Genomic DNA, 12,547 nt, shown 5'->3' with positions numbered 1-12,547 from the left:
ATCTCTGTGAAATGGCGGGCAGAACGGAGCAACATGCTCCTAGCCCACCAGATCCCCTCCCATAGCCACTTTGGCCACCCAATCACAACTGTACTGAGGGGGGTGGCCACAATGCCAGCCCCCAGTACAGCATGGATGGTGATTGGTGGTGTATACTACACCACCAGTCACCATCTATATCCAGGTCACAGGGTCACACGTGACCCTGATGACCCGGAACCGCTGCAGAACGCCGGTTAGTAGTTACCGGCGTCCTGCAGCGATCGCCGGTATAGGAGGTCCTCCGGACCTCCTCCGGCACACTGCCGGGATGTCTGCTGATAGAAATCAGCAGACATCCGATCCGGCTCCGATCCCCGCCCCCCTGGGCGATATGCCCCGATGCCTGCTGATCGATTTCAGATGGTTGCGGGGGGCCGGTAAAGCACATGACGTTCTCATACGTCATGTGTCCTTAAGGACTCGGACATGGAGACGTATGAGAACGTCATGTGTCCTTAAGGGGTTAAATCACCCTTTTTCCACATAATAAATAAAAGTGTAAAAAAATGATAAATAATGAACATATTTGGTATCGTCGCGTGTGTAAATGTCCGAACTATAAAAATATTATGTTAATGATGCACTACAGAGAACGGTGTAAATGTAAAAACATTTTAAAAAATTCAAGAATTTCTGCTTTTTTGTCACATCAAACTGCAAATTTTTTTTTTATAAAAAAGTGATAAAAAAGTCACATATGCAAATCTGGTACCAAAGCAAACTTCAGATCATGGCACAAAAAATGACCCCTCACACATCCCTAAATACGGAAAAATAAGAAAATTAGAGGTGGTCAAAATAGGGCATTTTAAACATACTGATTTTGTAAAAAAAAGTTTGAGATTTTTTTAAAAGCAGTACAATAATAGAAATGTATGTAACAATGGGTATTATTTTAATCGTATTGACCCAGAGAATAAAGAAAACATGTAATTTTTTGCTTAAAGTGTACAGCGCGAAAACAAAACCCCCAAATTTGCTAAATTATGATTTTCGTTAACATTTCCTTACACAAAAAAATTTATTTTGGGTTTACCATACATTTTAGGGTATAATGAGTGATTTCATTACAAAGTACAACTGGTCACACAAAAAACAAGCTCTCATATGGGTCTGGAAATTGAAATATAAAAGAGTTATGAATTTTAGAATGCAAGGAGGAAAAAACAAAAATACAAAAATAAAATTGGATGAGTCCTTAAGGGGAAAGTAGAGACATATGGTGTATCTATAATAATGATAAGTGACATAACCAGGGTAATGTATAACAGTATACTGACAGCAACTTACATGGTATATACTGAGGGATGTATACGTGGTTTACATATAACAGTGACAAACACAGTAAGTAAATGCACTGTGTTGTATAACAGTACAATGTATAATGACAACTTATACATGGACTATAAATGGATGACATGCTGTCTGAGATAGAGCTCTGTCCTGGCCTGCAGCGTGAAAGAGCGTACAGATGCAGGGACACAGAAGAAGAGTCTCCAGCGAGGGGACAGTACAGAGAGTGGTTGTGAGCATAAAACTGGATTACACCAGGTCACATATAAAGGAAAAGTAATCTCGTAAATGTAAGAACAGTCAAAACACAGAACACTTAGCAGGAGCCCAATGCTGAGAGGGTTAAATCTGGAGATTCAGCAGCCTGTGCTGCTTTGTAGGCCCAAACACATCCTCCTGCTGCAGTCAATTATATGTATAAGCCACAGCTGTGACCTCCTGACTTTATAGAGACTTACAATGAGTGATCTCTGCAGACTAAGAGACCGAGGAAAGAGTAAAAGAGTAGGAAAGAGTTAACCTCAGGCTGAAATATGCAAGTTACCTCATGGCCAGTGTGCCAGGGCTGGAGCCTGCACAGCTACATGTGTTTACTGAACGAGGGTCCATACTGATCAGACAGCATATTGTAGGAGTGAGGGTCCATACTGATCAGACAGCATATTGATGGAGTGAGGGTCCATACTGATCAGACAGCATATTGTAGGAGCGAGATGTAGCTGCTTCACAGCCTGCAGCATGAAAGGTACCTTGACACATTACCGTATTCCCTGCATCATAGTTAGGCTAGCGAACAGTGCCTCTCTGTGATGTATGCACTCAAACCTCCCACAAAGACCACAGCATCTGGTGCAATGATGTCTTGCATGCTGCCGACAGCACCTGTGTGGATCAGGTGGGTATATAAAGACCAGACTCCTCCCACAAATCAGGTTAACTTCATTAAGCTAACCAATACATACGGTTTTAGAGTCAAAAGCCTTATACAGACATATCCTTACTTTAAACCCTAAAAACTAGGTGAAAGTCTCCTTTAATTTGACCTATAGCCGTCACACTTTATCGGTCAGTCTTGATTATCACATTTCCTTGGCTGACAAATGAAAGGGAAGTTAAATAGCCAGAATCTGAGATTTTTCTGATCCTGGCCATCAGTGCTAGAGGGTAGCTGATTACACTGGCACATCCACTTCTTTTAGAAAAAGCACTCTGATGATACCATAAATGCAGTGTTCTTTTTTTATATGATGTGTAATATTCAAACTTTGTTATACTCTACGATGTCATGTCTCCATGATTTGTGATGTTGACCTACATCCTCAGTTCTTGTGTATTGATTGTTATTCTGATGTCTTTTTCCATTTTTCTGAACTGTTGCTTTAAAGTATATGCACATTGATATTTTATTCGGGATGTGGAAAATAAAAATCAATTGTTGAATGCTCACAACTTCAAGAGACTCAACTTAACTTCCAAGCTTCCAAGATGTATAACAATAGTACGGTTCCCTACTTACAAGACTACAGTGTGGACACTGACCGGTAATTAGTAACGGATATCACCCTTGTATAAACTCTGACTTACCATAAGCCTTTTTAAACATGTAATGCAATATGAGAATGGGAAGCACTTGGCATATGCAGGATGTGTCACATTGTTTTAATAAACTTCTAAATAAAATAAATCTATATATCAAGTTGGTATTCTGCTAAAATAGACAAGGAAATCACCCAAGTGCAATTATTCCACACTGAAGTGAATGGAGATTTAAGAATAGCAATACGGCGAAAGACTCTTGCAGATGGATGGTCCTGTCTTCTGGGGTAATAATGCAGATTCATACAATATCTCACAAGTGAGTCCCCTCCTCGCTTTATCAGTTTTATTGCAGGACTAAAAACAGTGGCAGACCACGGTTTTCAGTCCGACAACAAAATTGGATATGGTCCAAAAATAAGCAGACTGGAGTCACTCTCTGACTCCGTTTGGCTCATTTAATAAATGGGATTCAGCACAGGTCCAGCAGCCATATCACACAATGGTGATGTGAAAGTAGTCTTACTGGAGATGTGGATATTCAGTTTGATGCCATATTCCCTTTAAATTAAATAAAAAAAAATGTAATTGAGTTTCCCCAATAAAAAAAACTGAAAGGGGTAGTCCAGTGGAATTTTTTTTTTTTAATTAACTGGTGCCAGAAAGTTAAACAGATTTGTAAATCCCTTCTATTAAAAAATCTTAATCCTTCCAGTACTTATCAGCTGCTGTATAATACAGAGAAAGTGGTTTTCTTTTTGAATTTCTTTTCTGACCACAGTGCTCTCTGCTTACACCTCTGTCCATGTCAGGAACTGTCCAGAGCAGGAACAATTCCCCATAGCAAACCTCTCCTGCTCTGGACAGTTCCTGACATGGAGAGAGGTGTCAGCAGAGAGAGCCGTGAACAGACAGAAAATATCTTCCTCAGTATTATACAGCAGCTGATAAGTACTGGAAGGGTTAATATTTTTTAATATAAGTAATTTACAAATCTCTATAACTTTCTGGCACCAGTAGATTTAAAAAAATAATAATAATGTTTTCCACCGGACTACCCCTTTAACACTGTGAAATAAAGAAATACTAAAAGTCTAAAAACCAAGGATTTGAGGAAAGTTCAGATGTCAAGGCCTGCAACTCACCAGAAGGTGTTTTTGTAAATTCATGATTTGCATTGGTTTCTGGCGTTGTAGCTACACTCTGATTGGACAATAAAACAACAGACTCTTTATATCCTGTGTTAAAGACAAAGTAATACATTTTACAAATCAAGATATACAGTGACAGATAAATCTTAAAACTAAAGCAAGAGGAAATGGAAGCATTTCACCTATAGCAATAAATCATGTTTCACTTTCTTTTTTGTATTAGGTTTTGTATAAGTTGTATTATTTGTCCCTGAGTTAGTGAGTGAAAACTAGCTGTTATGATGTTTCAAACACACACAAAAGATGAGATCCTTCTCTGATAAATCTCTATAGTGACCGTCAGAAGGAGGACATTATAGAGCAGTATAAGCAGTGTAAGTTGTTATCAAGCCCTGAGATGAGATATAACACTAACCTAGAGCTTTCACGCCTGTCTTTGTGTCTGGGTAGCATGCCACCTGAGTAAACTGATAATCTGTCTTCTATCAAGACATCTTTTAGTAGCATTTCAGAATACAGTAAGTGAATGGGGAAGAGGCAAAGGAGCCTAATAATTAATAAATGCATTTGTCTATAATAACATCTTAGACTCATTTTCACTGATGATTTATGCAGTGTGTGAAGGTGGACAGACCATTTAAGGGAATGCTATTTTAAAATAGAATAGTTTCATATCAAATACAGAATTGCTATTTATGTAAAACCATGACAAAACACATGTATTTACAGTAGCGTACAGTTTTGGCCATGTGAAAGTGGCCTTTCAACAAGCCTTCTTATGTCTACCCAGTGGTTTAAAAATCAAATGCATTGTCAAAGCATTAAATAGATGAGTTTATTCATGTTCCCACACATAATTGTTTGTCTTGGGAATATGATATCTCCATCTGGATTTTCTGATTGTTTACAAACAGAAAAATTCTTTTGATTTTGGATTCAAAAGCAGGAAACAGGATTTGATGTTCTTTACTAAGCCATTGCCCTGTACGAACATTCAGGAATTAAAGGGGTACTCCGCTGCCCTGCTTCCAGAGCTCCGCTCCCCAGCGTCCAGAAGTTTATTGTCCCGAACGTTACGTGCGGGCTTCCGTGTTCAGGACCACCCCTCGTGATGTCAAGCCCGCCCCCTCGTGACATCACGCCCGCCCCCTCAACGAAAGTCTACGGGAAGGAGGCGCGATGGCCGTCACTCCCCCTTCCCATAGACTTTCGTTGAGGAGGCGGGTGTGATGTCACGAGAGGCGGCCCTGAACACGAAAGCCTGCACGCAGCGTTCGGAACAATAAACTTCCAGATGCTGGGGAGCGGAGCTCCGTAAGCAGGGCAGCAGAGTACCCCTTTAATACATTTGCAGTTTAAACTAAAAAAAAACACTTCATACTTTTTTCTAAGAAGGTGGGAAAGCATTACCCAGAGACATAGTAGTATACAGTGGGGTTTATTTACTAAAGTGATCCTGACTCTTTTTTGTTGGGTTTTAAGCCCAAATTGTGTCCCTTGCAACACAATTTCTGACCCAAAAAAAAACAAAACCCTCCGTTTTTACAAGAAAAAAACAAAAAAGGGGCATGGCCATGGGATAACGTGGGCGTGGTCCCGACAAAAGGGGCATGGCCCGGACAGTTTTGAAAAATCCCAACATATTTACTATGGTTTCCACAGAAAATGTGGTGGATTTGAGCTGAGGAAAACCCGACAGATCAGAACAGTTGTAAAGAATAGCAAAATGTAGGGAAAAGTGCAAAATCTAGGGAAACCTTAGTAAATACCTTGGGAAAATACCTGTCGGAAATCAAAACCCACAAAGAAACCTACACTCCACTCTTAGTAAATAAACCCCAGTGTGTGAATATCGTTTTCTCCATATGAGATTAACAATGTAGCCCCTGTATAGACGTGCCTCTTACCAAATCTGTTGCTTTAACAGTGAGAATTTGTACCAATGGAAAGTAAAACAGTACATGCCGTTATTGCAGCTTTCTGAATGTTATTTGTCTGTTATTAAGAGAGAACCCAATATCTACCAAAATAAGGTTCAGGTTGTAAGTGCACCTGTTAGTTGCATCTCGTTTTCGGTGGGATGCTGACATATATGGCTAATAGGAGCAGCAGACCTCATTGATTTCTATAGCTGAATGGAATCACCTGGTGACTCTATTCGGGACCTATTTCAGCCTGCGTTTTTATGTCAGCTTAAAATAATGCATAAGTCCCGAATGAACTACACTGTCACTACATGGTAACATAAGGTTGAAAAAAGACAAGAGCCCATAAATTTTAACCTTTATCCCTACTATGTCCCTACTGTGTTGATCCAGAGAAAGGCAAAAAACCCTTATGAGGCTGATGACAATTGGCCCATACCAGGGGGAAAAATTATTTCCTAACCCCAAATATAGTTATATAGATCTATTATCCATAGCCTGTAATGTTAATACACTCCAGAAATGCATCCAGGTCCCTTTTGAACTCGTTTAATGAGTTAGCCATGATTACTTCCTCTGGCAGAGAGTTCCATAGTCTCACTGCTTTTACAGTAAAGACCTCCCTGTCTGCGCTGTTGTAGAAACATTCTTTCCTCTGGATATGTTATAGATACAGTCCTGGGTATAAAGAGTATAAAGAGAATAGGACCCAAAACTGATCCCTGTGGTACCACACTAGTTAGTCACCCATCAGTATGACTAATAACCACCCTATGTTTCCTATCACTGAGCCAGTTACTTTCCCATGTTTTCCTCCAGCCCAAGCATTCTCATTTTATCTACCAACCTTTTATGTGGCAAAGTATCAAATGCTTTGGAAAACATATACGACATCCAGCAATTCACCCAGGTCCACTTTTGAGCTCACCTCCTCATAAAAGCTGATCAGGTTTGACAGGACCGATCCCTCATAAACCCATGCTTAGATGGAGTCATATACTTATTTTCATCAAGATACTCCAAAATAGCATCTCTTAGAAAACCCTCAAACAATTTGCATACAATGAAGGTTATGCTAATAGACCTATAAAGCCCAGAGTAACTTTTGGGCCAAAAAGTCACTTTTTGAATATTGGCACCACATTTGCTATTCACCAGTCCTAGGGAAAAGATCCTGTCACTATAGAGTCCTTAACGGACAAGTATCATGATTAAAAATGTATCCCCTATCCGAAGAATAGGGGATAAGTTTTAGATCGCGGGGATCCGAGCGCTGGAGCCCCCCGCGATCTCCTGTTTGGAGCCAATCTCGTCTCCCATAGAGCTTTATGGAGGGGGCATGGCGGCTCCTGCTTCAGGCAGAAGTTGTGACGCACTCCTGTGCTGGAGACCCGGGGCTCCAAACAGGAGATCGGGGGGGCAGCACTCGGATAGGGGATAAGTTTTAATCACGATACTTGTCCTTTAAATATAAGAAATACAGATCTGTCTATTACATTATTTAATTCCTATAGAACTCAACAATGAATGCCATCTGGAGCTGGTGATTTGTCCATTTAGAAAAAAGATTTTGGCTGCTCAGTTGGGCCATTGAAATAATTAGGGTCTGCTTATCTCCTTAATGTTTTTGTCAGGATGTTGACGGAGATGATTAAAAGGAGCACTAATGCAGTGTGAACGTACCCTTACAAAGGCATAAAATAAATTGTTACTAATGGCTATGCCTCACAGGTGGGTTGTTCTTTGTATGTATCTATTGTGTAATAGCTCTTACAGCCACACATCAAAGGCAAATCAGTTGACACTTTGGAAGACATAGGGGGGAGATTTATCAAAATCTGTGCAGAGGAAAAGTTGAGCAGTTGCCCATAGTAATCAATCAGATTTGCCAGTTGCCTGTTTAAAAATTTAAGAAGTGATCTGATTGGTTGCCATGGGCAACTGCTCAACTCTGCACAGGTTTTGATAAAACGACCTGTTATTTGGCTGGGTTCACACCACCTTTTTCTCATACTGTTTTCAATCAGTTTTTCTAAAGAAAACCGTGTGGCAAAAAGACTGTATGGAACTGTATGGAACTGTATGGGAAAAAGTAAACCGTATGCGTTTTTAAAAGTGCATATGGTTCCGTCCATTTTTTTTTTTTTAAACATACATTTTAGAAAATTTTATTTAAAATAAGTACATTTTATAAAATTTGTACTTTAGGATGCAAATGCACATGTGCAAAGTAAAAACTGTATACGGTTTCCCGTATGGAACCGTATACATGTGCGTTTCCCATTGATGTCCATGTTAAAAAAAAAGTATGCGGTTGCACTACGGTTTTTAACCCGGAAACAAAACCGTGGTCAACCATGGTTTTGAGTAGGGAAAAAAATGTATTGCAAGAAAACCGTACACAACCGGATGCATACGGTTTTCAATTGTTTGTCTATGTATACTGTTTTCAATAAGGTTCCATACGTTTTCTATAATGAAAATGTAAATAGGATCTGTACTTGAAAAACGTGGTGTGAACCAGTTTAATAAATGTTGCTGAAAAGCCGTAGATCATTGTGCATGTTGTGGATGTGCGACCATGTCTATTTTCTCTATTTGAATTCTAAATGACTTTTAAAGCAAATAATATCATAGGCATATGCTGCTGGTCCCACTGGTATGATGAAGCATCTTGTGTAGCGGCATAATGACCAAGTCCCTCCTCCATGGTGTGGAATAAGAAATCAAGGCTATAGGTATGATTTGTTTGGCCAACTTCCCTATAAACATGCATGTTCAGCCTCACTTGTATGGATATTTATTTCAGTAGGATGAGGGGAAAAAACTCCTACCCGGCTCCATTGGCATTGGATTGTCTCCAGCAAGGAACAAAGGATCAGGCATGTTAAAGGTGTACTCTGGTGGAAAACATTTTTTTTTAAATCAACTGATGCCAGAAAGTTAAATAGATTTGTAAATTACTTCTATTTAAAAATCTTAATCCTTCCAGTACTTATCAGCTGCTATATGTTCCACAGAAGTTCTTTTCTTTTTGAATTTATTTTCTGTCTGACCACAGTGCTCTCTGCTGACACCTCTGTCAGTGTCAGGAACTTTCCAGAGTACAAGCAAATCCCCATAGCAAACCTATCCTGCTCTGGACAGTTCCTGACAAGGAAAGAGGTGTCAGCAAAGAGCACTGTGGTCAGACAGAAAAAAAAAAAAGAACTTCCTCTGTAGCATACAGCAGATGATAAGTACTGGAGGTTTCTGGCACCAGTTGATATGAAAAAAATTATTTTCCACCGGAGTGCCCTTCGAAAATCCAGAGTCAGGATGCTGATCACACCAAAATCGGATAACTTTTCATTAATTGTATGACCAGAAGATTTAGGCTTTGCTTAGCCTCTAGCCTGTTAACCTCTGCACACCCTGCAAATCTTAGGTGTTACTGATAAATAGGAAGGTCAATAAATTTCATTTTTTTCCTTATGTAAAACACACTAATCAAAGTGCGGTTCATAACTCACTGTTTAGCAGAATCCCCATTGTCAGGCTAAAAATCAACACAAAGGCCAGAATGATAGCGGTAATAATGAGTATGGGCAGACGATTTGTTGGAAGTCTTCTGCTCTGTAGAGAAGCTAAAGAGAGAAATACTTCTATTAACCATTTACTATTAAAAATTATACTACTAATACTCCTACTAAATGAATGTAGTTTTCACTTAGGTTAATTCCAGATTCTTAAAAAATCTTCACTGTAACTCATCAGTACTGCTGTCACATATTTAATAATTACCTTGAAAAGGCTTAAAGGATTTCTTCCAGTTTAAGAAAATAGTTATTTTAAGAAAACTATCAACCCCAAAATGTATAGCTTACTGTTATAGTGTTATCACAAATTGTACAATGCTTTTGCGTGATTCATCCTTGACACTGTTTCCAACTCCTGAACTTCTATCTCCCAAGTCAAGGCAGGGGAGCAGAAAGGGAATGGGTATAGCAGGCGCTGCAACCTCACTGATTTTGCAATAGTCTACTGTGAAATGGAATGTTCTGTAACAACTCTAGGTTGGGAACTGGCAAGCTTGCTGTGGGAGGGAATAGGCAGGGTGTGAGGACTGTGATAAGAATCATTTAGGGAATTGTACTACTAAAAGACTGCTCAACTAGTTAGGACAACTAGGAAGTACAGGACTAGGACACCCCAAAACAAATGGATTTTGAGTGGTTTTTCAACCGGGACAGATAAACAATGAAGCATTTTTATTTTTTTACCAGGTTTTTGCAATTATCAAAAAAGTCAACTAAAAACTATACTTTTCATACTCAGAAGTATTTTAAACTGTAGGGGAATCTGGCGGCAAGTCTTAACCCCTTAAGGACCAGAGCGTTTTTTGCAATTCTGACCACTGTCACTTTAAACATTAATAACTCTGGAATGCTTTTAGTTATCATTCTGATTCAGAGATTGTTTTTTCGTGACATATTCTAATTTAATTTAGTGGTAAAATTTTATGGTAACTTGCATCCTTTCTTGGTGAAAAATCCCAAAATTTGATGAAAAAAATGAAAATTTAGCATTTTTCTAACTTTGAAGCTCTCTGCTTGTAAGGAAAATGGATATTCAAAATAAAACATTTTTGGGTTCACATATACAATATGTCTACTTTATGTTTGCATCATAAAATTTATGAGTTTTTACTTTTGGATGACACCAGAGGGCTTCAAAGTTCAGCAGCAATTTGGAAATTTTTCACAAAATTTTCAAACTCGCTATTTTTCATGGACCAGTTCAGGTTTGAAGTGGATTTGAAGGGTCTTCATATTAGAAATACCCCATAAATGACCCCATTATAAAAACTACACCCCCAAAGTATTCAAAATGACATTCAATAAGTGTATTAACCCTTTAGGTGTTTCACAGGAATAGCAGCAAAGTGAAGGAGAAAATTCACAATCTTAATTTTTTACACTTGCATGTTCTTGTAGACCCAATGTTTGAATTTTTGCAATTGGTAGAAAGGAGAAAATTTTTACTTGTATTTGAAACCCAATTTCTCTCGAGTAAGCACATACCTCATATGTCTATGTTAATTGTTCGGCGGGCGCAGTAGAGGGCTCAGAAGGGAAGGAGCGACAAATGGTTTTTGGGGGGCATGTCACCTTTAGGAAGCCCCTATGGTGCCAGAACAGCAAAAAAAAAAAAAAACACATGGCATACCATTTTGGAAACTAGACCCCTCGGGGAACGCAACAAGGGGTAATGTGAACCTTAATACCCCACAGGTGATTCACAACTTTTGCATATGTAAAAAGGGTAATAGCAGAAAATACCCCCCAAAATTTGTAACACAATTTCTCCCGAGTATGGCGATACCCCATATGTGACCCTAAACTGTTGCCTTGAAATACGACAGGGCTCCAAAGTGAGAGCGCCAATGCGCATTTGAGGCCTAAATTAGGGACTTGCATAGGGGTGGACATAGGGGTATTCTACGCCAGTGATTCCCAAACAGGGTGCCTCCAGCTGTTGTAAAACTCCCAGCATGCCTGGAAGTCAGTGGCTGTCTGGTAATACTGGGAGTAGTTGTTTTGCAACAGCTGGAGGCTCCGTTTTGGAAACAGTGGCGTACCAGACATTTTTCATTTTTATTGGGGAAGGGGGCTGTGTAGGGGTATGTGTATATGTAGTGTTTTTTACTTTTTATTTTGTGTTAGTGTAGTGTTTTTAGGGTACAGTCGCACGGGCGGGGGGTTCACAGTAGTTTCTCGCTGGCAGTTTGAGCTGCGGCAAATTTTCTGCCGCAGCTCAAACTGCCAGCGAGAAACTACTGTGAACCCCCCCCCCGTGCGACTGTACCCTAAAAACAATACACTGACACAAACTTGCAGCCGGATACTTACTGTAATCCTCCGCCTATGTGAGTGTACCCTGTACGTTCACATTGGGGAGGGGGGAACACCCAGCTATTGCAAAACTACAACTCCCAGCATGTAGGTTCTATAAGTGCATGCTGGGAGTTGTAGCTTTGCAACAGCTGGAGGCACACTGGTTGTGAAACACCGAGTTTGGTAACAAACTCAGTGTTTTGCAACCAGTGTGCCTTCAGCTGTTGCATAAGCTACAACCCCCAGCATGTACGGACAGCGGAAGGGCATGCTGGGTGTTGTAGTTATGCAACAGCGGGAGGCATACTACTTTGGCTGGGGATTGTAGTTATGCAACAGCTGGAGACACACTGGTTTGCTACTTAACTCAGTGTGCCTTCAGCTGTTGCAAAACTACAACTCTCAGCAGTCACCGACAGCCAACGGGCATGCTTGGAGTTGTAGTTATGCAACCACCAGATGCACCACTACAACTCCCAGCATGCACTTTAGCTGATTGTGCAAGCTGGGAGTTGTAGTTATACAACAGCTGAAGGTACACTTTTCCATAGAAAGAATGTGCCTCCAGCTGTTGCAAAACCATAAGTCCCAGCATGCCCATAAGGGAATGCTGGGAGTTGTGGTGGTCTGCCTCCTGCTGTTGCATAACTACAGCTCCCAGCATGCCCTTTTTGCATGCTGGGAGCTGTTTCTAAGCAACAGCAGGAGGCTGTCACTCACCTCC

The 12,547-nt window shown here is 40.1% G+C and overlaps 1 protein-coding gene across 5 annotated transcripts in view; it reads right to left on the bottom strand.

Annotated features, from left to right (window-relative positions):
• Positions 1–12,547, bottom strand: part of MFRP (membrane frizzled-related protein) — a 121,212-nt gene that overhangs the window by 70,419 nt on the left and 38,246 nt on the right. For all 5 annotated transcript variants that reach the window (XM_056542369.1, XM_056542368.1, XM_056542370.1 and 2 more), the window contains 2 exons: positions 9,460–9,573; positions 4,017–4,109 (listed from right to left, as the gene is read on the bottom strand). In XM_056542369.1, the coding sequence (XP_056398344.1) occupies positions 4,017–4,109; positions 9,460–9,573 (207 nt within the window). The remainder of the gene's footprint in view (positions 1–4,016; positions 4,110–9,459; positions 9,574–12,547) is intronic.

Source organism: Hyla sarda, chromosome 10 (assembly GCF_029499605.1).
Source record: "Hyla sarda isolate aHylSar1 chromosome 10, aHylSar1.hap1, whole genome shotgun sequence".
Lineage (NCBI taxonomy): Eukaryota > Metazoa > Chordata > Amphibia > Anura > Hylidae > Hyla > Hyla sarda.
The sequence above is the reverse complement of the archived record's forward strand: the minus strand, read 5'-3'. Positions and strand labels throughout refer to the sequence as shown.